Source organism: Choloepus didactylus, chromosome 18, assembly GCF_015220235.1.
Source record: "Choloepus didactylus isolate mChoDid1 chromosome 18, mChoDid1.pri, whole genome shotgun sequence".
NCBI classification, from domain to species: domain Eukaryota; kingdom Metazoa; phylum Chordata; class Mammalia; order Pilosa; family Megalonychidae; genus Choloepus; species Choloepus didactylus.
Genome location: NC_051324.1, coordinates 61,174,547 through 61,194,723, shown reverse-complemented (window position 1 = coordinate 61,194,723; position 20,177 = coordinate 61,174,547). Strand labels below are relative to the sequence as shown.

The following is a 20,177-nucleotide window of genomic DNA, read 5'->3' as shown; positions in this document are numbered from 1 at the left end:
ATAGACAAGAAAATAAATACAATAGATTATAAAAAGGATTGTAAAGTAAATAAGTTGGGTGCTAGTGATAATAGTATTTCAATAAAATTATTTAACATGCTGATGTTATCATCCTAAGTGTCTTCTCTATGTGCACATGGAGGGTAGAGCTCTATAAGGTGGTTGTTAACATTTTCTAGATTAATGGCCGTGTTAAGCAAAGGTCGGATTAGGGGAAGTTTTCCCATGCCAATGCAGAATGCTCTGCACTCTCCCAGACCCAGCTGCCCATTCCCCCAAACCTTCCTACAGAAATTTTGGAGTCATCACTGATTAGTGGTAGCCCCTACCACTCTGTTATAGAGTGGATTAATAAGGAAATAAGGAACAAAGAGGATAGTGAGATATTAGAAGAAATGGTAACATTTTAGAATTAAATATCCGTCATGTGTGTGCTCCTCATTGCTACACTAAAAAGCACTCCTTTTGCAGGTCAGTTACTTTTCTTGGAAGCAGTATGGCCAGGGGGAGGAAGAAAGTCTCTCGGATTTCGGTTTAGAGGAAGAAGAATTCAAGCTGGCAGAAACAGACGAGCACTTTTGAATGACTATCCCGAGAGACCGTGCCCGTCACTTCGTTGGCAAGCATTGCCCCTGCCCCTGCCCACGCTACTGGAGTGGGAGTCGGGGTGGTGGTGGGAGAACCAAGGGTCTGCGGCCCAAATTCTGCCTTGCTGCGGGGGCAAGACATGGCAGCAGGGATTCCGCTTGTAGGGGGAAGGGAGCCTTGGGCCACAGTGATTCTGGGACTCGGGCTCGCCTTGGTGGCATGGAGCCATTCTCAGAAGGTTGCGTAAATAAAGGTGTCATAAATAAAGGGTGGGTCACGGGGAGGGGGAGGGGCACGCGGTTGCTAATGGTGCGCCTGCGTTCCGGGCTGCCATTAAGCTTCCACTGACCGCTCACGGCGGCGAGGCGCCCCACTGGCTTGGGTTGCGCACCCTGAGACTCCCGACGTTATGTCCCTACTGGGGTTCCTCTTCATGCTACATCTTCTGTGGCTGCTGGTCCAGGCGGCTCAGCCTTCAGGGTCAGCCCTGGACTCAGTCCAGCTGACCTCCGACCCCCCAGGACCCGCTGAGACCTGGTCTTTGCCCTCCCCCCGTCTCCCACCTGCATCGCCCCGTGCACTTACACCCCCACCCGACTACCTGGCGTCCTCGGCTCCGGGCCACATGTTGGCTCGACCTCAGGACATCACCGAGACTTTGGTTCCACTCCCGGACACGGATTCAGCTCTAGAGCTGCCCGCAAGGACCGCTCAGTTTGCGCTTCCACTTCCGGATGTGAATGGCAACCGAACTCGGCACGAAAAGCTCCCGGAGGCGGGTCCAATGCTACACTGGCTACAGAAGGAGGCCCTAGCCATGCCTCCTCAACTCAAAAGTGGGATTCACACTCCAGGTCTGAATCAAGCTGAAGATCACGAGAAATATGAAATACTTGTTCCGCCTGTAGGAGACAGTCAGAATCCAAAACAAACTAAGTTTATTGTTTCACCCCCAAAACTGAAGAAAGATCTAGCTCAGCATCGTGGGCTTGCTAAGGTTGTTGGAAATTCAGATCATTTAGCACCCAAAGCTCTTCAGGACCAATCCTACGAGCCTGATCTTCTAGATCCGAGTCTGGACATATTCTATCCTCCAGACCACCTACCTTTGGAGTCCCTAGATAACCTGGATCAGCTTCCAGAGCTCCCTGAGGAGGCTGAACCTTCTCCCCACAGGCCAGGAGTTTTAACTGAGCAACCAAAGCCCAATGTGGAGGTGGGACAATCTCAAACCCAACAAGATGCCCCAGTTCAGCATCCGGACCCCCCTGGGCAAACAGAACTATCTCCAGCCCAGCAGGAGGACCCACATCATCCTTTGGACACCCCTGAGGAGAATGAACCTCCTCTTGTCCAGCAGGTGGCCCCAGCACAGCCCTCCAAGACCCCTGAGGAGGCGGAACCTCCTGCAGTCCAGCCAGAGGCCCCAGCTGAACCTCCAGAGCCACAAAAGGAGGTTGTAGATCAATCACCAGAACATCTGGCAGCTCAGCATTCAAACTTGCCCATCACACATAAACATATAGATCTAGAACTTACCATAACTCCAGAAGCCACTAAGGTTGGAACTTCTCCAATAGAGCAGGGGGCCCCAGCTCAGCTTCCAGAGCCCATTGAAGAGGGTGAGGCTCCTCCAGTACAGCAGGAAGGACAAGCACAACAACCAGAGCCCTCTGAGTATGTCAGCATTTCACCAAGCCAGCAGGAGGCCCCAGCTCAGCCTCCAGAGCCCACTGAAGAGGTCGGAACTGCTCCAGGTCAGCAAGAGGAGCCAGCTCAGCCTCCAAAGCCCCCTGAGAAAGGTGAACATACTCCATTCCAGCAGGAAACATCAGCTCAGCCTGCAGAGCCCCCTGAACAGGTTGAACCTGCCCCAGTTCAGCAGGAGGACTCAGCTGAGTCCTCAGAGCTGCCTGAAGAGGTTGAACCTTCTCCAGTCAAGCAGGAGAGTATTGGTCCAGAGGCCCCTATGGGGGTTATAACTCAAGCTCCAGGTCAGGATACAGCTCATTACACAAACTTGCCAAATGATGCTTTTGGAACTGGGGATCTACTGGTTACTATAACTCCACAGCCCACTAAGGAGGTTGAACCCTCTCCAAATCAACAGGGGGAGCAAGCTCAGCCTCCAGAGCCTACTGGAGAGTTGGAGTCACCTCCAATCCAGCAGGAGGCACAACCTCACCCTCTAGAACCTCCTGAAGAAGGTGAATATCCACCATTCCAGCAGGATTCCCCAACTGAGCCTACAGAGCACACTGAGGAGCTCAAGCCTCCTCTTGTCCAGCCGGAGACCACATTACAGCCTTCAATGCCCTCTAATGAGGTTGCAGCTCACCCTGAAGTGCATGATGAGGTGACAGTTTACCCACCAGGTCTGCATCAACCTCAGCATTTAGAATTGCCCAATGTTACTGTTAAGCCTGTGGATCTAGAGCTTACAGTAACTCCTGTAGCCACTACAGAGGTTGGACCTTCTACAACCCAGCAGGAAGCCCCAGCTCAGCCACCAGTGCCTCCTGGGGAGAGTGAACCTGCCCCCACTAAGGAAGTTGAACCATCTTCAATTCAGCAGGAGGCTTCAGCTCATACTTCAGAGCCCATTGAGGAGACTGCACCCTCTCCAAACCAGCAAGAGGCCCCAGCTCAGCTTCCAGAGCCTCCTGAGAAAGTTGAACTTTCTGCAAATCAGCAGGCAGCCCAGGCTCAGTCTACAAAGCCCCCATTGGAGGGTGAGCCTTATCCAGCACTTCAGGGGCCCCCAGTTCAGTCTCAAGAGCCTACTAATGTTGAACCTCCTCCACCCCAACAGGAATCCCCAATTCAGCTTCAAGAGCCTGCCACAGAGGGTGTTGTTCAGCCTCCAATCCTTCATGAGGTGACAGTTTCTCCCCCAGATGAAGCTCAGCATCTACAGTTCTCCAATGTCACGATTAAACCAGTGGATCCGGAGCTTACCATAACAACAGAGGTGCCAGGTCAGCCTCCAGAGCCCCCTAAGGAGTTTGAACCATCTCCGGTCCAGCAGGAGTTGCCACCTCAGATTTCAGAGCCCTCTAAAGATGTTGAACCTCCACAGTTCCAGCAGCAGTACCCAGCTCCACCTATAGAACCCTTTGAAGAGGTCAAACCTTCTCCAGTCCAGCTGGAGGCTCCAGCTCAGACCACACAGCCCCCTGGGGAGGTAGAATCTCTTCCAGTACAGCAGGAGACCCCAGTTCAGCCATCAGAGCCTGCTATGGAAGGTGTAGCTCAGAGTGAGGCTCAGTATCCAGTATTGCCCAGTTCCACAGTTAAACCTGTAGATCTGGAGCTTACTATAACCCCAGAGACCATTACAGAGGTTGAACCTTCTGCAGTCCAACAAGAAGTTGGCATTGCTCAGCTTCCAGAGCCCCATAAGGAGGTTGAACTTTCTCCAGGCCAGCAGGAAGCCCCAGCTCTGCCTCCAGAGACCACTGAGAAGGTAGAACTTTCTCCACCTCAGGTAACCTCAGTTCTACCTCCAGAACCCTCTAAGGAGGTTGAACCTTCTCCAGTGCAGCAGGAGGCAACAGCTCAGCCTCTAGAGCCTGCTAAGGAGGTGGAACCCTCTTCAGTTCTGCAGGAGGCCCCAGGTCACACTCCAGAGCCCACTGAGAAAGAGGAAGTATTTCCCATTAAACAAGTGTCCCCAGCTCAGCCTCCAGAGCCTCCTCAAGAGGTTATAGTTCAACCTCCAGCATATCACAAGGAGACAGTTCCACCTCCAAATCAGGATCAAACTCAGCATTCAAACTTGTCCATTGTCACAGTTAAACCTGTGGACCTGGAGCTTACCATAACTCCGGAACCAACTACAGAGTTTGAACAATTTACTGCTCCACAGGAGACAACGGCTCCATCTCCAGAGCTCCCTGCAGTGACACCTCCACTTCCAGACCAAGTTCAGGCTCAGCTTCCAAACCTGACTGAAGTCACAATTAAACCTGTGGACCTTGAGCTTACCATAAGTCCAGAAGCAACTACAGAGATTGAACAATTTGCTGCCCTACAGGAGACTACAGTTCCATTTCCAAAGCTCCCTGAGGTGACATCTCCACCCCCAAACCAAATTCAGGCTCAGCATCCAAACCTGACTGAAGTCACAGTTCAACCTGTGGACCTGGAGCTCACCCTAAGTACAGAACTCAACACCGAAGTTGGACCTTCAACCATGCTGGAGATCACTACTCAGTCTCCAGAGCCACCGAAGGAGGTTATAGCTCAACTTCCAGTGTATCATGAGGTGACAGTTCCACCCCCAAGTCAGGATCAAGTTCAGCATTTAAACTTGCCCAGTGTCACACTTAAACCTGTAGGGTTCTACAGTGAACCCACAATGGAGGTTGAACATGCTGTTGCTCAGGAGACCACAGCTCCTCCTCCAACACACCCTCAGGTGACACTTTCACCTGCAGACCAGATTCAGTCTCAGCATCCAAGCCTGACAGAAATTACAGTTAAACCTGGGAATCTGGAGCTTACCATAACTCCAAAACCTAATGTGGTGGTTGAACCTTCTCCAACCAAGCAGGAGTCTCCAACTCAGCCTCCAACACCACGTAAGGAAGTTGTAGCTCAATCTCCAACACATCATGAGGTGACAGTCCTACCTTCAGATCAGGATCAAATTCAGCATTCAAACTTGCCCAGTGCCACAATTAAACCCATGGACCAGGAGATCACCATAACTCCGGAACCCAATACGGAGGTTGAATCTTCTCCAACCAAGCAGGAGTCTCCAACTCAGCCTCCAACACCACGTAAGAAAGTTGTAGCTCAATCTCCAGCACATCATGAGGTGACAGGCCTACCTTCAGATCAGGATCAAATTCAGCATTCAAACTTGCCCAGTGCCACAAGTAAACCCATGGACCAGGAGGTCACCATAACTCTGGAACCCAATACGGAGGTTGAACCTTCTCCAACCAAGCAGGAGTCTCCATCTCAGCCTTCAACACCACGTAAGGAAGTTGTAGCTCAATCTCCAGTACATCATGTGGTGACAGTTCCACCTTCAGATCAGGATCAAGTTCAGCATTCAAAATTGCCCAGTGTCACACGTAAACCTGTAGACCTGGAGGTCCCCATAACTCCAGAATTCACAACGGAGGCTGAACATTCGACTACAGCTCCATCTCCAAAGCAGCCCAAGGAAACACTTCCACCACCAGATGAGTTTTGGGATTTGCAACCAAACCTGACTAAAGTCGTACCTCAACCTTCAGTTATAGAGCATTCCATAACTCAGCCCCCAAAGTCATCTGAAGCAGGCACTGTTCCTCCATCTACTCCATCTTCAGTGAGGCCATCTGTAAATTATCCTCCAGAAAAGCTGCTCACAGGCTTACCTGAGCAACAGCTACAGGCTCTCAGTGCAGAAAACATGCACACGAGTTCAACTGTCCAACGGGAACAGATGGACTTCCCAGATTACTCCTCAGAAGAGGCACAGAAGGGTTTCCCTGTGCAAGGGGGACAGACTGTCACTGCAGGTTACCCACTAGAAAAGAAGCGGACAGGTTTAACTGTGCAACAGGAACACTCTCCTATTGCAGATTACACCCCAAAAAAGGCACGTATGGGTTTAGCTACACGACAGAAACAGAATGTCACCAAGACCATCGACATATGTGAGCTCTGTACCTGCAAAGATGAGACACTGTCCTGTTCTGGTCTGAGCCCACGGCAGAGGCTGCATAGAATCCCTGTGCCAGAGCCCAACACCTACAATGGCACCTTCACCATCTTGTAAGAATTGCCTTTTCTCTTTTGGCCTCTGCACCTTGCCTGACATAGCCTCTTCAGGGTCTTCCTGAGCCTTCCTCATCTCCCCAGTCTACAATGGCTTACTGTCTGTTTTTACCTTTTCCCTGCAACTTTTCCTTATCCTCATTCTCCTTTTTACTATTGTGCCCCCGTCTTCAGTCTTTTACTGTGATTGCCCTTATTCTTTTTCTTTACCCATTTTATTTAGCCCCATCATTTTATGCCTTAACCTCTGTTCTGCTCCCATTCTTGCTCCATCCTCTTACAGGAGCATGTTCCTCTCCCACCTCATTGCTGATGATACAACAAGGTGGTTAAGAGCAAAAATTCTGAAGTCAGACTGCCAGGGTTTGAACCTAGCTCTGTCATTTAACAGATTTATAAACTTGAGCAAGTTATTTAGTTCCTTATCTGCAAATTATTTAGCTCCTTATCTGCAAGTTATTTAGCTCCTTATCTGCAGAATGATGCAGTTTCCTTATCTGCAAAATGGAGATTATCGTACTTACTATCTCATGGGATTGTTGTGGGATTTAAATGAGTTAATACATGTAAAGTGCTTATATCGTCACTTACCTAGCATATATGTGAATGTTAGCTATTATTACTATTATTTGATTGCTCAGTTATGCTCAAACCTTGTCTTTGTTGCTGGCTTTCTATATATAGCACCTATTATGTGCCCGACCCAGGGCTAAGTACTGTGGGAGCCACAGAACTCTAAGACATTGTCTCAGAAAGCTGACAACAACGATAGGTGGGAAGAAAGGGAATATGCATAAAAAGGGAAGTGATATACAAGTAAGTACTAAAAGAGATGCAGACCATAGGTGCTCTAATTCTAAAGCTGCATGGACAAGATAAAACTTTAGCTTGGGCTTAAAGTAAAGAGAGAGAAATGGGGAGTACTACCAAGGCAAAGCCTGCTGGAAAAATCAGGGTTTGGTAGACTAATCTGGCTGCAAAGAGTTGGGTTAGGAAGTAATGAAAGATAAGATGATGAAAAATATTGAGTATCAGCTATAGGGGTTTGACAGTTATGCTGCCAGATATGGGGGGCCATTGAAAGTTTCAAGCTAAGGAGGATGATTTTAAAATTCATATATAGAGCAATCTAGAGAGAGGAAAGCTTGATTTGGGGAGACCAAATAGAAAGCTCTAGCAAAATCTAGGAGTAAGTGAAAAGGGGCTGAATCAGAGGGTTTACGATAGGAATGAAAAGAAAATCCTGGAAGCACTTCAAAAGGAGAATGGGCAGGATTTGGTGACTGGCTAGGGAATTAGGGGATAGGGTAAACAGTAAAAGGAAAAATCAAATATGAATCCAACGTTTCTGTATTAGATGATTGGGAGAATGATGGTGGTACAGCAGTTGGAAATGCAGCAGTCAGCAAGGCGAGCCAGTTTGAGGCTTTTATTGGTGAGCATAAAGCAACCAGAGGCCAAAGGAAAAAGATTCAATGTCATCCACAGAGATAGTGTTCGCAACTGAACCTCAGGCGTTTAAATGTCTCTTACACATGCCGTTCATAGATACTTCCCACTTATTAAAAAAAAAAAAGTCATAGAAGTATATGGGATAAATGAAAGTGAGAGTTTCCTTGCCCCTTCTTCCCTTCCTCCCCTCCTCCCTACCACCTGTGAGATGACTCATTATCATTTTGTGTGTCCTTCCTTCTGATATCTTTCCTTTGCTTTGACATATGTATATGCATTCATATGTATGTTTTTCCCAGTTAGGTAATACTTTACTCCTTGCTCAATGCTTTGCACTTTCCTCTAAGCAATATGTCTAAGAGATCTTTCTGCAGCAGTACACAGTCTCTCCAATTTCTAATTGCCTTTATCTTCCCAAAACCTAGAGAGGTTTGAACAGAGGGCACTTTGCCAAAGTTTTGGTGTTTCCTGGCTTGTGGTTTCTTTTTCTTTTTTTTACTTTTTTTTTATTGTGAACTTTAACAAATACACGTAACTGATAACTTTCAAAGTACAATTTTGGTTTCTATATACTTATTTGTTGCTAATGACAAAGGAGAAGAAATTGGACTAATATGAAGTTTAGGTTCTGAGGAGATGTTTTATCATTTGTGCCACAGGCCCCACAGTATTTCTTTATTAATTGTGCAAATTTGGAAGCTGACAACTATGGAAATTTGAAAACTGGTATTTTCTGCTTTTAAACTATTTACCATGAGGTTGCCACAATTCTTTATACTTTTTCTTTTCATTCTTTTCCTACCTAGTCAAGGATATGAACTATGTTTCTTCACAGAAATTTCCAAGGAAGCTCTATTTCTTACATTGATGAAAATATATGGAAGGCATACCGCTGGACCGAGAAACTGTGAGTATATTCTCTCCAAATGTGAATACAGAAAACTAACTGCATTGTAAATCCTTCTTTGCAAGAAATTTGAGGTCAAAATCACTGGGAAAAGGTATTTCCTCCTGCCCCCATATCCAAAATCAACCTCTATTGATTGTAATTTTATGGTTATTTTTTAAATTCAATTTGGTAGACTATCTTGAAAATAAGAAAGAGGCCGTTTAAATTTGTTTTTCATGATACAAAACATTATATTCTTAGTGTATAAAAATGAAGTAACAGATAAAGTAAAAATCCTCCTTGTCCCTTAATCTCCCACCCCTGAGGTGTTACTCTGAGTCTGTTGCATGTCTTTCCAGACCTTTTTCATGCATTTACCAACATATGTATTTATGTATAGTAACATAGGTTTATGATGCAGCTTTTTGTCTTTCCTATCCTGCATCTTGATTCTTTCACTTCATGATGTCTTATATGCTTTCCTTCCCAGTATATAGTTACCCCATTCGTTTACATTTCTGCATAGTATTCCATGGCATTAATATATCATGGTTTATTTAATGATTACCATACTGAGGGATGTTTAGATTGTGTCCAGTTCCCTTGTTACATGCATTGCTGCAATGAACATCCTTTATATGCTTATTTGTGAACATGGACAAGTGTATCTGGAGAATAGATACCCAGAAATGGAGTTGTTGGGTGAAGATTATGTAGATATAAAACTTTAATTGCCCTCTAAAAAAGTGGTACCAACACACACTCCAACAGGACCTGGCAGCTTCACTTCCCCACACTTCCACCACTTGATAGTCTCCATCTTTTTCCTGACCCAGTGGGTGAATAAAAGGGATGCCATCTGAATCAGAATTCTCATAATTACTTACGAGTTTAAATATCTTTAAATGTATATTCTAGTTTTACTTTTTATTGTGGTAACATATATACAACATAACATTTCCTGTTTTGGTCACGTTCAAGTATACAATTCAGTGGTGTTGGTAATATTCATAACGTTGTGCTACCATCACCACCATCCATTACCAAAACAGCTCCATCACCCCACACAGAACCTTTGTACCCATTAAGCATTAAGTCTCCATTCCCTACCTCCACTCCTGCCCCTGTACCCTGAAATCTACTTTTGCCTTTATGAATTTGCATACTCTAGTTATTTCATATAAATGAGATCACAAAATATTTGTTCTTTTGTATCTGGCTTATTTCACTCAACATGATGCCTTCAGGGTTCATTCATGGTATAGCATGAATCAGAACATCATTCATTTTAACAGCTGAATAATATTCCATTGTACATTGATACCACATTTTGTTTATCCATTCATCCATCCACTGGCAGGACACTTGGCCTGCTTTCACCTTTTGGCTCTTGTGAATAATGTTGCGTGAACAATGGTGTACAGATGTCTGCCTGAGTCCCTTCTTTCAATTCTTTGGGGTATATACCTAGAAGTGGGATTGCTGAGTTATATGGTAATTTTATACTTAACTTTCTAAGGAACTGCCAAACTGTTTTCCACAGAGACAACACTATTTTACATCCACACTAACAATGCTCAAGGGTTCCTGTTTCTCTGCGTCCATGCCAACTCTTGTTATTTTCTGTTTTTAGAATAATAGCCATTCTAGTGGATGTGAAGTGGTATCTGTGATTTTGATTTGCATTTCCCTAATGGATAATGCTGTTGAGCATCTTTTTATGTGATTATTGGCCATTTGTATATCTTCTTTTGAGAAAAATCTATTCAAGTCCTTGGTGCATTTTTATTTGGGTTATTTGTCTTTTTCTTGTTGCATTATAAAAGGTGTTTTATATATCCTGGATATTAAACTCTTATCAGATACATGGTTTCCAAATATTTTCTCCCATTTCATTTTCTTTATAATGTTCTTTGATGTACAAAAGTTCTTTAATTTGATGAACTCCAATTTATCTGTTTTTTTTTTAGTTTGTTCCTCATGCTTTTGGTATAAAGTCTGAAATATTGCCCAATACAAGATTCTCAAGATATTCCCTATTTCTTCTAGGAGTTTATTTTTTAAGTTCTTATATGTAGGTCTTTGATATATTTTGAGTTAATTTTTGTATATGGTGTGAGGGAAGAGTCCACTTTCATCCTTTTGCAAGTGGATCTCCAGTTGTCCCAGCACCATTTGTTGAAGAAACTATTCTTTCCCCATTGAGTGAACTTGGCATACTTGTCAAAAATCAGTGGGCCATATCCTTTCTCTCTAGCTAAGCCATCTTGGCAGGTGAACTCACTGCCCTCCCCTCTCCATGGGACCTGACTCCCAGGGGTGTAAATCTCCCTGGCAATGTGGGATATGACTCCCGGGGATAAATCTGGACCCGAAATCTGTTTGGAATCTCTCAGCCTTTGAAACTTTATTTTGTTTCATTTTGCATCCCCCTTTTGGTCAAGAAGATGTTCTCAATCCCATGATGTCAGGTCCAGGTTTCTCCCTGGCAGTCATAACCTGCATTGCCAGGGAGATTTACACTCCTGGAGGTCAAATCCCATGTTCCTACTGGTTTAAAATTGCCTGTTTCTTGATTCAGCACTCACCCAGTTATTACAACTCTTTGACTGTTTCTGGAGCTCTGAGATTGTTCTTCCAGTTTCTGCTATTTGTCTGAAGATTCTGTGGGGGGGATGGAACACTAGAGGATCTCACTCTGCCATCTTGGTGACATCAGTCCTTCTCCTTTATATGTTTATTGACCATTTATATTTCTTCTTTGAATTGTCTGTCCTTTGCCCATTTTTCTGTTGAATTATCACTTTCTTATTGATTTGTAAGATTCCCTTTAGACACACAGGTGATTTTGGAAAAATATGTACATTCAAGATAATTAACAAGCATTTTCATGATATTTGTGTATCCTATCATTAGTTCAACTTGAATAGACAAGTCAAAAATGATTTCTGAATTAAAAATAAAAGACCTAATTGTCGTAGTAATCTAACAAAAGGGTTTATAACCACCTTAAAATAGTTTGTTATATTATTGGTGTGGAAAAAATGGTAGAACCTGGCAGTTTATTTTTATTTATGAATTTCTTAAAAACTACATGTATTTTATATTTCACATTGAGATTATTGTGCAGACTTGTTTTCCCAAACCTGTAAGAAAAATTAAAAGCATTTGGCATGAAAAATAAGTAACATTAATTTCCTCTGGGAAGTGGAGAGGGGATAGACTGAGGGACAGGGAGAGGAGGGAAATTTTTTAAAATAAGCTGTGTACCTTTTGAGTAAAAAAAAAAAAAAACAGTTTTATTGAGATATAATTCACATACTGTTCTGGTTTGATAATGATGCATTATGCAACATACCAGAAATGGATTGGCTTTTATAAAGGGGGGTTATTTGGTTGCAAAGTTATAGTCTGAAGGCCATGAAAATGTCCAAATTAAGGCATCAACAGTAGGGTACCTTCACTGAAGAACTCCTATGGTATCCGGAAAACCTCTGTTAGCTGGGAAGGCATATGGTTGGCGTCTGCTTGCTCCTGGGTTGTGTTTCAAAATGGCATTCTCTAAAATGTCAGTGTCAGCTTTCAACGGCCATCTTTAGAATGTCTCTCTTGGCTGCAGCAGTGAGCTCCTTCTGAATGAACTTCTTATATAGGACTCCAGTTATTTAATCAAGATGCCACGCTGAATGGGTGGGGCCACACCTCCATGGAAATAATCTGATCAAAGGTATTACTCACAGTTGTGTCGGTCACATCTCCATGGAAGCAACCTAATCCAAAGATTCCAGCATATCAACACTAGTATGTCAGTCCCCACAAGATTGCATTGAAGAATGTGGCATTTTGGAGGACATAATATATCCAAACCAGCACACATACTATACAGTACACCCGTTTAAAGTGTACAACTTTATGGTTTTCAGTATATTCTCAGATATGACAAACCCATCACCACAATCACATTTAGAACATTTTCATCACCCCCCAAAACTCCTAACCCTTAGCCATCAGCCCTCAATCTTCCATCTCTCCCAGCTCTAGGCAGTCACTGATCTACTTTTTGTCTATTCTGCCTTTTCTGGACATTTTCTATAAATGAAATTATACAATATGTGGTCTTATGTGTCTGGCTTCTTTCACTTAGCATAATGTTGTCAAGGTTCATCCACGTAGTAGCGTGTTTCAGGACTTCCCTTTTATGATGATACTGTTCTATCATATGGCTATACCATAGTTTGTTGATGGACCTCTGGGTTGTTTTCACCTTTTGGCTATTATAAATAATGCTGCTGGGAATAGTCTTGTTCAAGTTTTTTGTGTGTATATATGTTTTCATTTCTCTTGGGTATATATATCTAGGAGTGGAATTTGGTGGGCCAGAGGTCAAGTCTACATTTAACTCTTTAAGGAACTGCCAGACTGTTTTCCACAGCAGCTGTGCCATTTATACTACAGTTTATACTCCCATTCGTAGTGTATGAGGATTCCAGTTTCTCCATATCCTTACCAACTCTTGGTATTATCTGAACTTTTAATAATAGCCAGCATAGTATGTGTGGAGTGGTAGTGCACTGTATTTTTTATTTGCATTTTCTGCATGCTAACAATGTAGAGCTTCTTGCATTGTTCTTATTGCTCACTTCTATATTTTCTTTGGCAAAATGTCCATTCAGATCCTTTGCCCATTTTTTAATTGAGTTGTCTTTAATTACTTTTATTAAGATAAATTCACATATCATACAATCCATCTAAAGTGCACAACAGTATCTTCTGGTACATTCATAGAGTTGTGCATTCATCACCCCAATCAATTCTAGAACATTTTCACCTTCAAGAGGTTCGCTATATTCTACAGTACCATGTTTCATCCTTTGGTTTTCCTTCTAGTGGTATACACAACCCTAAGCTTCCCTTTTCAACCACAATCACACCCATATATCTTCACTATTAATTACTATAATGTGCTACCATAACCTCTAACCACTTCAAAACATTTGCCATCAACCTTATTACATATTCTACACAAATTAAGCATCAGCTCCCCATTCTCTGCCCCCATTCTATCTTCTCATAACCCGTATTCTAGATACTAGCACTATGTGTTTGCTAGTTGTATTTAAGTTCGTATTAATGAGGACATGCAATATTTGTCTTTTGTGTCTGGCTTATTTCATTCAACATAATGTCCTCAAAGCTCATCCATGTAGTCACAAGCATCATGACTTCATTTCTTCTTACAGCTGAATGATTTTCCATCATATGTATATACCACATTTTTTTATCCATTCATCAGTTGATGGACACCTGGTTGTTTCCATCTTTTGGCAATTGTGAAAATGCTGCTATGAACATCAGTGTGAAAATGTCTGTTTGTGTCCCTCCTTTCAGTTGTTCTGAATATATACCTAGTAGTCAGATTGCCAGATCATATGGCAGTTTTATACTTACCTTCCTGAGGAACTGCCAAACTGTCTTACACAAAGGCTGTTCCATTCCACATTCCCACCAACAGTGAAGAAGTGTTCCTATTTCTCCACATCCTCTACATTTATCTGTGCCTATAGCTTGTATTCAGTCGTCCACATTTGTTACAGATCAGGGAGATTGAGAAGCTGCAGCAAATATTATGAGTGAATTGGCCCTGCAGCAGTGGTGGTGCCCACCCCCCACCCTGAAGGCTTGTCTCGGATACAGTCTGTGGCTGGCTTCCCACCCTGGACAGAGGGGGCATGAAGGTCTTCCTCCCTGGGAAAGAGGTGGGACATGGCTGAGTGCTGAGAATGGCTTCTGATTGGTGAGGTTGGACTGTTGGGTTCCAGCTATGAATCACAGTTCTAGCCTGCCTAGAACAGAGATGCCCATAGCCATTGTTTCAATGCTGCCTGGTAGAGGTTGAAAAATATACTTCTCCTTTAGGGCTGTGGGGAAAAGTTTGCCAAAGAGCTCCATCTGCTCAGCAGGCCAAGAAGCACACCTTAGGGTAGGTGAAAGCAGGAGAATGGGGGAGAATTTTTGGCATCTTTCCTGACCTTCTCTCCAGGGCCCTTTGGAACTCTTCTGCTCCCCCTTTGTGGGTTTTTGGCCCTGTTTTGATCAGTCAAACACAGGCAATTCTAAATATCTAGAATATGTTGAGCTAAATGTCAAAGAAGAGCCTTAACACAAAGCCAAACAACAATAAAACCTTAAGAAAGAGACAGAAACAAACCATCAGAGTAAACACATCAAGAAAATCAAATGGCAAAACATAGGCAAAAAATTACAAGTCATACTAAGAAACAGGAAACAAATTAAAGGAACAAATTAAAAGTCAAAGGAACATATTAAAAAGTTGGAGGAGGATCGGGTGGGGCAAGCTGGTGGAGTGGTGAGGTGTGGGTTTTAGTTACTCCTCCAGGGCAGTTGGTAGAAAGTAAGGAACTGTGAGGACCAGACACCACAGAGCAATTTGACTTTGGGCATACTTCATACAACACTCACAAACACATGGAACAGCTGAGATCAGCAAAATCTGTAAGTTCTTGTGGCCAGGGAACCTGCGCCCCTCCCTGCCAGGCACAGTCCTGTGGGAGGAGGGGCCCTCGGTGCTGGGAACCAGGAGAGAGAACTACAGTTGCAGCTCTGATTGAAAACTCAGATTGCTGATCAAAAACTCCAAACACAGATAGACTGAGACCAGACACCAGAGAATCTGGGAGCAGTCAGCCCAGCAGAGAGGAGATAGGGATAGCAAAAACAGCAAAAAAAACCCACTGAAAATAAAAACAGAGACTTTTTGGAATTCGGGAAAACATAATATGGAGAAGGGCAGGGCTCAAACAGAATCAGGCACGTATGCAAATACAGCAGCCGAGGACCCTTGTCTGAAGAGCCTGTTTCTCTGCTTTTTTGATTGTTCCTTAATGACCCTCAACTTCTTGTCTCTTAGGATTTCAATAGCCCATTAGATCTGCAAGGACTTTAAATAGTTCATACCTAGCCCTTCTTTTTTTTAATTTTTATTTTATTTTATTTTTTATTTTTTATCTTTTTATCTTTTTCTAAAACAAGTATTCTAATAAGCCCATTACAGAAAGCCTCAAAGACTTGCAATTTGGGCCCAGGCAAGAGCAGAGCTAAGATAGCTCTGAGAGACAAAGCAATAAGTCTAGTGATGGAGAAAATTCCCTAAACACAATAACAACTTCCCAAGGAAAGGGAGGCATGGCCAAGTTCCAGTGGCAGCCATCCTTCTGGGAACTCAGACCCCAGGGGCTGGAATCCAGAAACCAGCTTCAGTCAGCCACACCCCCAGCAGGGTCAGGGTCACCAGGAGAACTAAAGGCTCCACACCTCCTTACATTGGTGGGGTAACTGTGGGCTGACAAGTGCCACCTTCTGGATAGCGTAGGAGAAGCATAGACTCTAAGAGACTCATAGGAGGGCCTCATTCTCAAGGAAACTCCATACCCTTCTCCTGAGACCTGGGCCTTTCTGGACTGGGAAAACCTGACTGGGGCTGACCATATCTGAGGAGACCATCACACAAGAAGACTACATAGAGGCAGGGCAAGAAACAGAAAAGCAAGAGGTGAAAAACTCTTTATCAACTAAACAGAATCTAAGTTAAAGGTCCAGAATAGGCTGAACTGAACACCAAAGACTAGAGAACAAAGTCAACCAACAAGAAAACCCTAGGTATAAGAGTGAAAACAAGCTCCAGAATAAACTAATCAAGAAAGATGCCTAGACAGCTTAAGATAATGAGCCATACTAGGAAACACAAAAATGTGGACCAGCCAAAGGAACAAACTATTAGTTCAACGGAGACACAGGAGTTGAAGCAATGATTGCTAAATCAATTCAGTGAACTGAAGGAAGACTAATTGTAGATGTTCAAACAAAGCTACATCAATTCAAAACACAAGCCAATAAACTGAGGGAAGACACAGCAAAAGAGATGAAGGATATAAGGAGGACACTGGATGACCATAAGGAAGAATTCATAAACTTGAAAAAGCAAGTGGCAGAACTTATGGGAATGAAGGACATAATGGAGGAGATGAAAAAGACAATAGAGGGATACAATGGATTTAAAAAGGCAGAAGACAGGGTTAGTGAATTGGAACACCAGACATCTGAATTCATATACACCAAACAACAAATAGTGAAAAGAATGGAAAAATCTGAGCAGGGTCTTAGGGAGCTGAGTGACAACATGAAACACACAAATATACGTGTTATGGGCGTCCAAGAAGGAGAAGAGAGGGGAATAGGGGCAGAAAGAATAACAGAAGAAATAATCACTGAAAATTTCCCAACTCTTATGGAAGACAGAAAATTAGAGATGCAAGAAGTGCAGCACACCCCAAATGGAATAGACCCCAACAGACCTACTCCAAGACACTGATCATTGCCCAATGGCAAAGACAAAGGGAGAATTCTGAAAGCAGCAAGAGAAAAGCAATCCATCACATACAAGGGAAGCTCGATAAGACTATACATATTCCTCCACAGAACCATGGAGGCAAGAAGACAGTGGTATGATATATTTAAGGTACTGAAAGAGAAGAACTGCCAACCAAAAATTCTATATCTGGCAAACCTGTCCTTCAGAAATGAGGGAGAGACTAATATATTTCCAGACAAACAGACACTGAGAGAGTTCGTGAATATGAGACTGGCACTACAAGAAATACTAAAGAGAGTGCTACAGGCTGATAGGAAAAGACAGGAGAAAGATTTGGAGAAGAGTGTAGAAATGAAGAATATCAGGAAGGGTAAAGAGAGAGGAAAAAATAAGACATGAGATATAAAATCCAAAAGACAAAATGATAGAAGAAAGTACTGCCCTTACAGTAATAACACTAAATGTAAATGGATTAAACTCCCCAATAACAAGACACAGATTAGCAGAATGGTTTAAAAAACAGGACCCATCTATATGCTGTCTACAAGAAACTCCCCTTAGACACAAGGACAAAAATAGGCTGAAAGTGAAAGATTGGAAAAAGATATTTCATGCAAACAGCAACCAGAAAAAAGTGGGAGTAGCTATATTAATATCAGACAAAGTAGACTTCAAAAGTAAAACAATTAAAAGAGACAAAGAAGGACACTATATATTAATAAAAGGGTCACTTCATCAAGAAAGCATAACAATCATAAATATTTATGCACCAAGCCAAAATGTCCAAAAATTCATGAGACAAGCACTGAGAACACTGAAAGGAAAAGTAGATAATTCCACAATAATTGTTGGAGACTTCAATACAGCACTCTCATCAATGGATAGAACATCTAGACAGAGGATTAACAAAGAAATGGAGATGTTGAATTGTATGATAAATGAACTAGACTTGACGGACAGACATAGAACACTACACCCCACAACACCAGGATACACATTTTTCTCAAGTGCTCATGGAATGTTCTCTAGGATAGACCACATGCTGGGTCACAAAGCAAGTCTCAACAAATTTAAAAATATTGATATTATAAAAAACACTATCTCAGATCATGATGGAATGAAGTTGGAAATAAATAACATGCAGAAGATTGTAAAGTGCACAAATACATGGAGACTAAACAACACACTCTTAGAAAACCAGTGGGTAAAGGAAGCAATTACAAGAGAAATTAGTAATTACCTTGAGGCAAATGACAATGAAAACACAACATATCAAACCTTATGGGATGCAGCAAAGGCAGTGCTGAGAGGGAAATTTATTGCCCTAAATGCCTATATGAAAAGAGAAGAGAGAGCAAAAATTGAGGAATTAACTTCCACCTGGAGGAAGTAGAGAAAGAACAGCAAATAAACCCCAAAGCAAACAAAAGGAGCAAAATAACAAAGATTAGAGCAGAAATAAATGAAACTGAGAACAGGAAAACAATAGAGAGAATCAACAAAACCAGAAGCTGGTTTTGGTCAACAAAACAATAGAGAGAATAGAGAATTGTTTTGGTCAACAAAACAATAGAGAGAATAGAGAGAATCAACAAAACCAGAAGCTGGTTTTGGTCAACAAAATTGATGTACCCCTAACTAGCCTAACCAAAAAGAAGAGAGTGGATGCAAATAAATGGAATCAGAAACGGGAAAGGAAACATAACTACTGACCCTGCAGAAATAAAGGAGATAATGAGAAGATACTATGAGTAAATGTATGCTAATAAACTGGACAACTTACAGAAAATGGACAACTTCCTAGAAAAGCATGAACAACCAACACTGACCCAAGAAGAAATAGATGACCTCCACAAACCAATCACAAGCAAAGAGCTTGAGTCAGTCATCAAAAAGCTCCCAAAAAAGAAAAGCCCAGGACCAGATGATTTCACATGTAAATTCTACCAAGCATTCAAGAAAGAATGAATACCAATCCTGCTCAAACTCTTCAAAAATTTTGAAGAGGAGGAAAGCTACCCAACTCATTCTATGAAGCCAACATCACTCTAATACCAAAATCAGACAAAGATACTACAAAAAAAAAAAAGAAAGAAAATTATAGACCAATGTCTAATGAATATAGATGCAAAAATCCTCAACAAAATACTCGCAAATAGAATCCAGCAGCATATTAAAAGAATTATACACCACGACCAAGTGGGGTTTATCCCAGGTATGCAAGGCTGGTTCAACACAAGAAAATCAATTAACATAATGCACCACATCAATCCATCAAAGCAAAAGAACTACATGATCATCTTGATTGATGCAGAAAAGGCATTTGACAAAATTCAACATCCTTTCTTGATGAAAACACTTCAAAGGATAGGAATGCAGGGAACTTTCTCAATTTGATAAAGGCAATTATGAAAACCCCACAGCTAACATCGTACTCAATGGGGAGAGATTGAAAGCTTTCCCTCTAAGATCAGGAACAAGACAGGGATGCCCACTGTCACCATTGTTATTCAACTTTGTGCTGGAAGTTCTAACTAGAGCAGTTAGGCAAGAAAAAGAAATAGAAAGCATCCAAATTGGAGAGGAAGAAGTAAAACTTTCACTGTTTGCAGATGACATGATTCTATATGTAGAAAATCCAGAAAAATCTACAGCAAAGCTATTAGAGCTAATCAATGAATACAGCAAAGTGGCAGGCTACAAGATCAACATGCAAAAATCTGTAGTGTTCTTATACACAAGTAATGTGCAACAAGAGGAAGAAATAAAAAAGAATTCCATTTACAATAGCAACCAAAAGAATCAAATATTTAGGAATAAACTTAATAAAGGCCACAAAAGACCCATACAAAGAAAACTACAAGAAACTGCTAAAAGAAATCGAACAGGACCTAAAAAAAATGGAAGAACCTACCATGTTCGTGGATTGGAAGGCTAAAGATAAGATGTCAAGTCTACCTAAACTAATTTATAGATTCAATTCAATACCACTTAAAATCCCACAACTTACTTTGCAGAAGTAGAAAAACCAATAACCAAATTTATTTGGAAGGGCAAGGTGCCCCAAATAGCCAAAAATATCTT

The 20,177-nt window shown here is 42.3% G+C and overlaps 1 protein-coding gene across 1 annotated transcript in view; it reads left to right on the top strand.

Annotated features, from left to right (window-relative positions):
* Positions 1-997: 997 nt before the first annotated feature.
* The window catches only part of LOC119514808 (leucine-rich repeat-containing protein 37A-like), a 74,591-nt gene continuing 55,411 nt past the window's right edge, over positions 998-20,177 (top strand). Inside the window, exons 1-3 of the mRNA XM_037810529.1 lie at positions 998-1,424; positions 1,869-6,360; positions 8,651-8,722. Coding sequence (XP_037666457.1) covers positions 998-1,424; positions 1,869-6,360; positions 8,651-8,722 — 4,991 coding nt within the window. The remainder of the gene's footprint in view (positions 1,425-1,868; positions 6,361-8,650; positions 8,723-20,177) is intronic.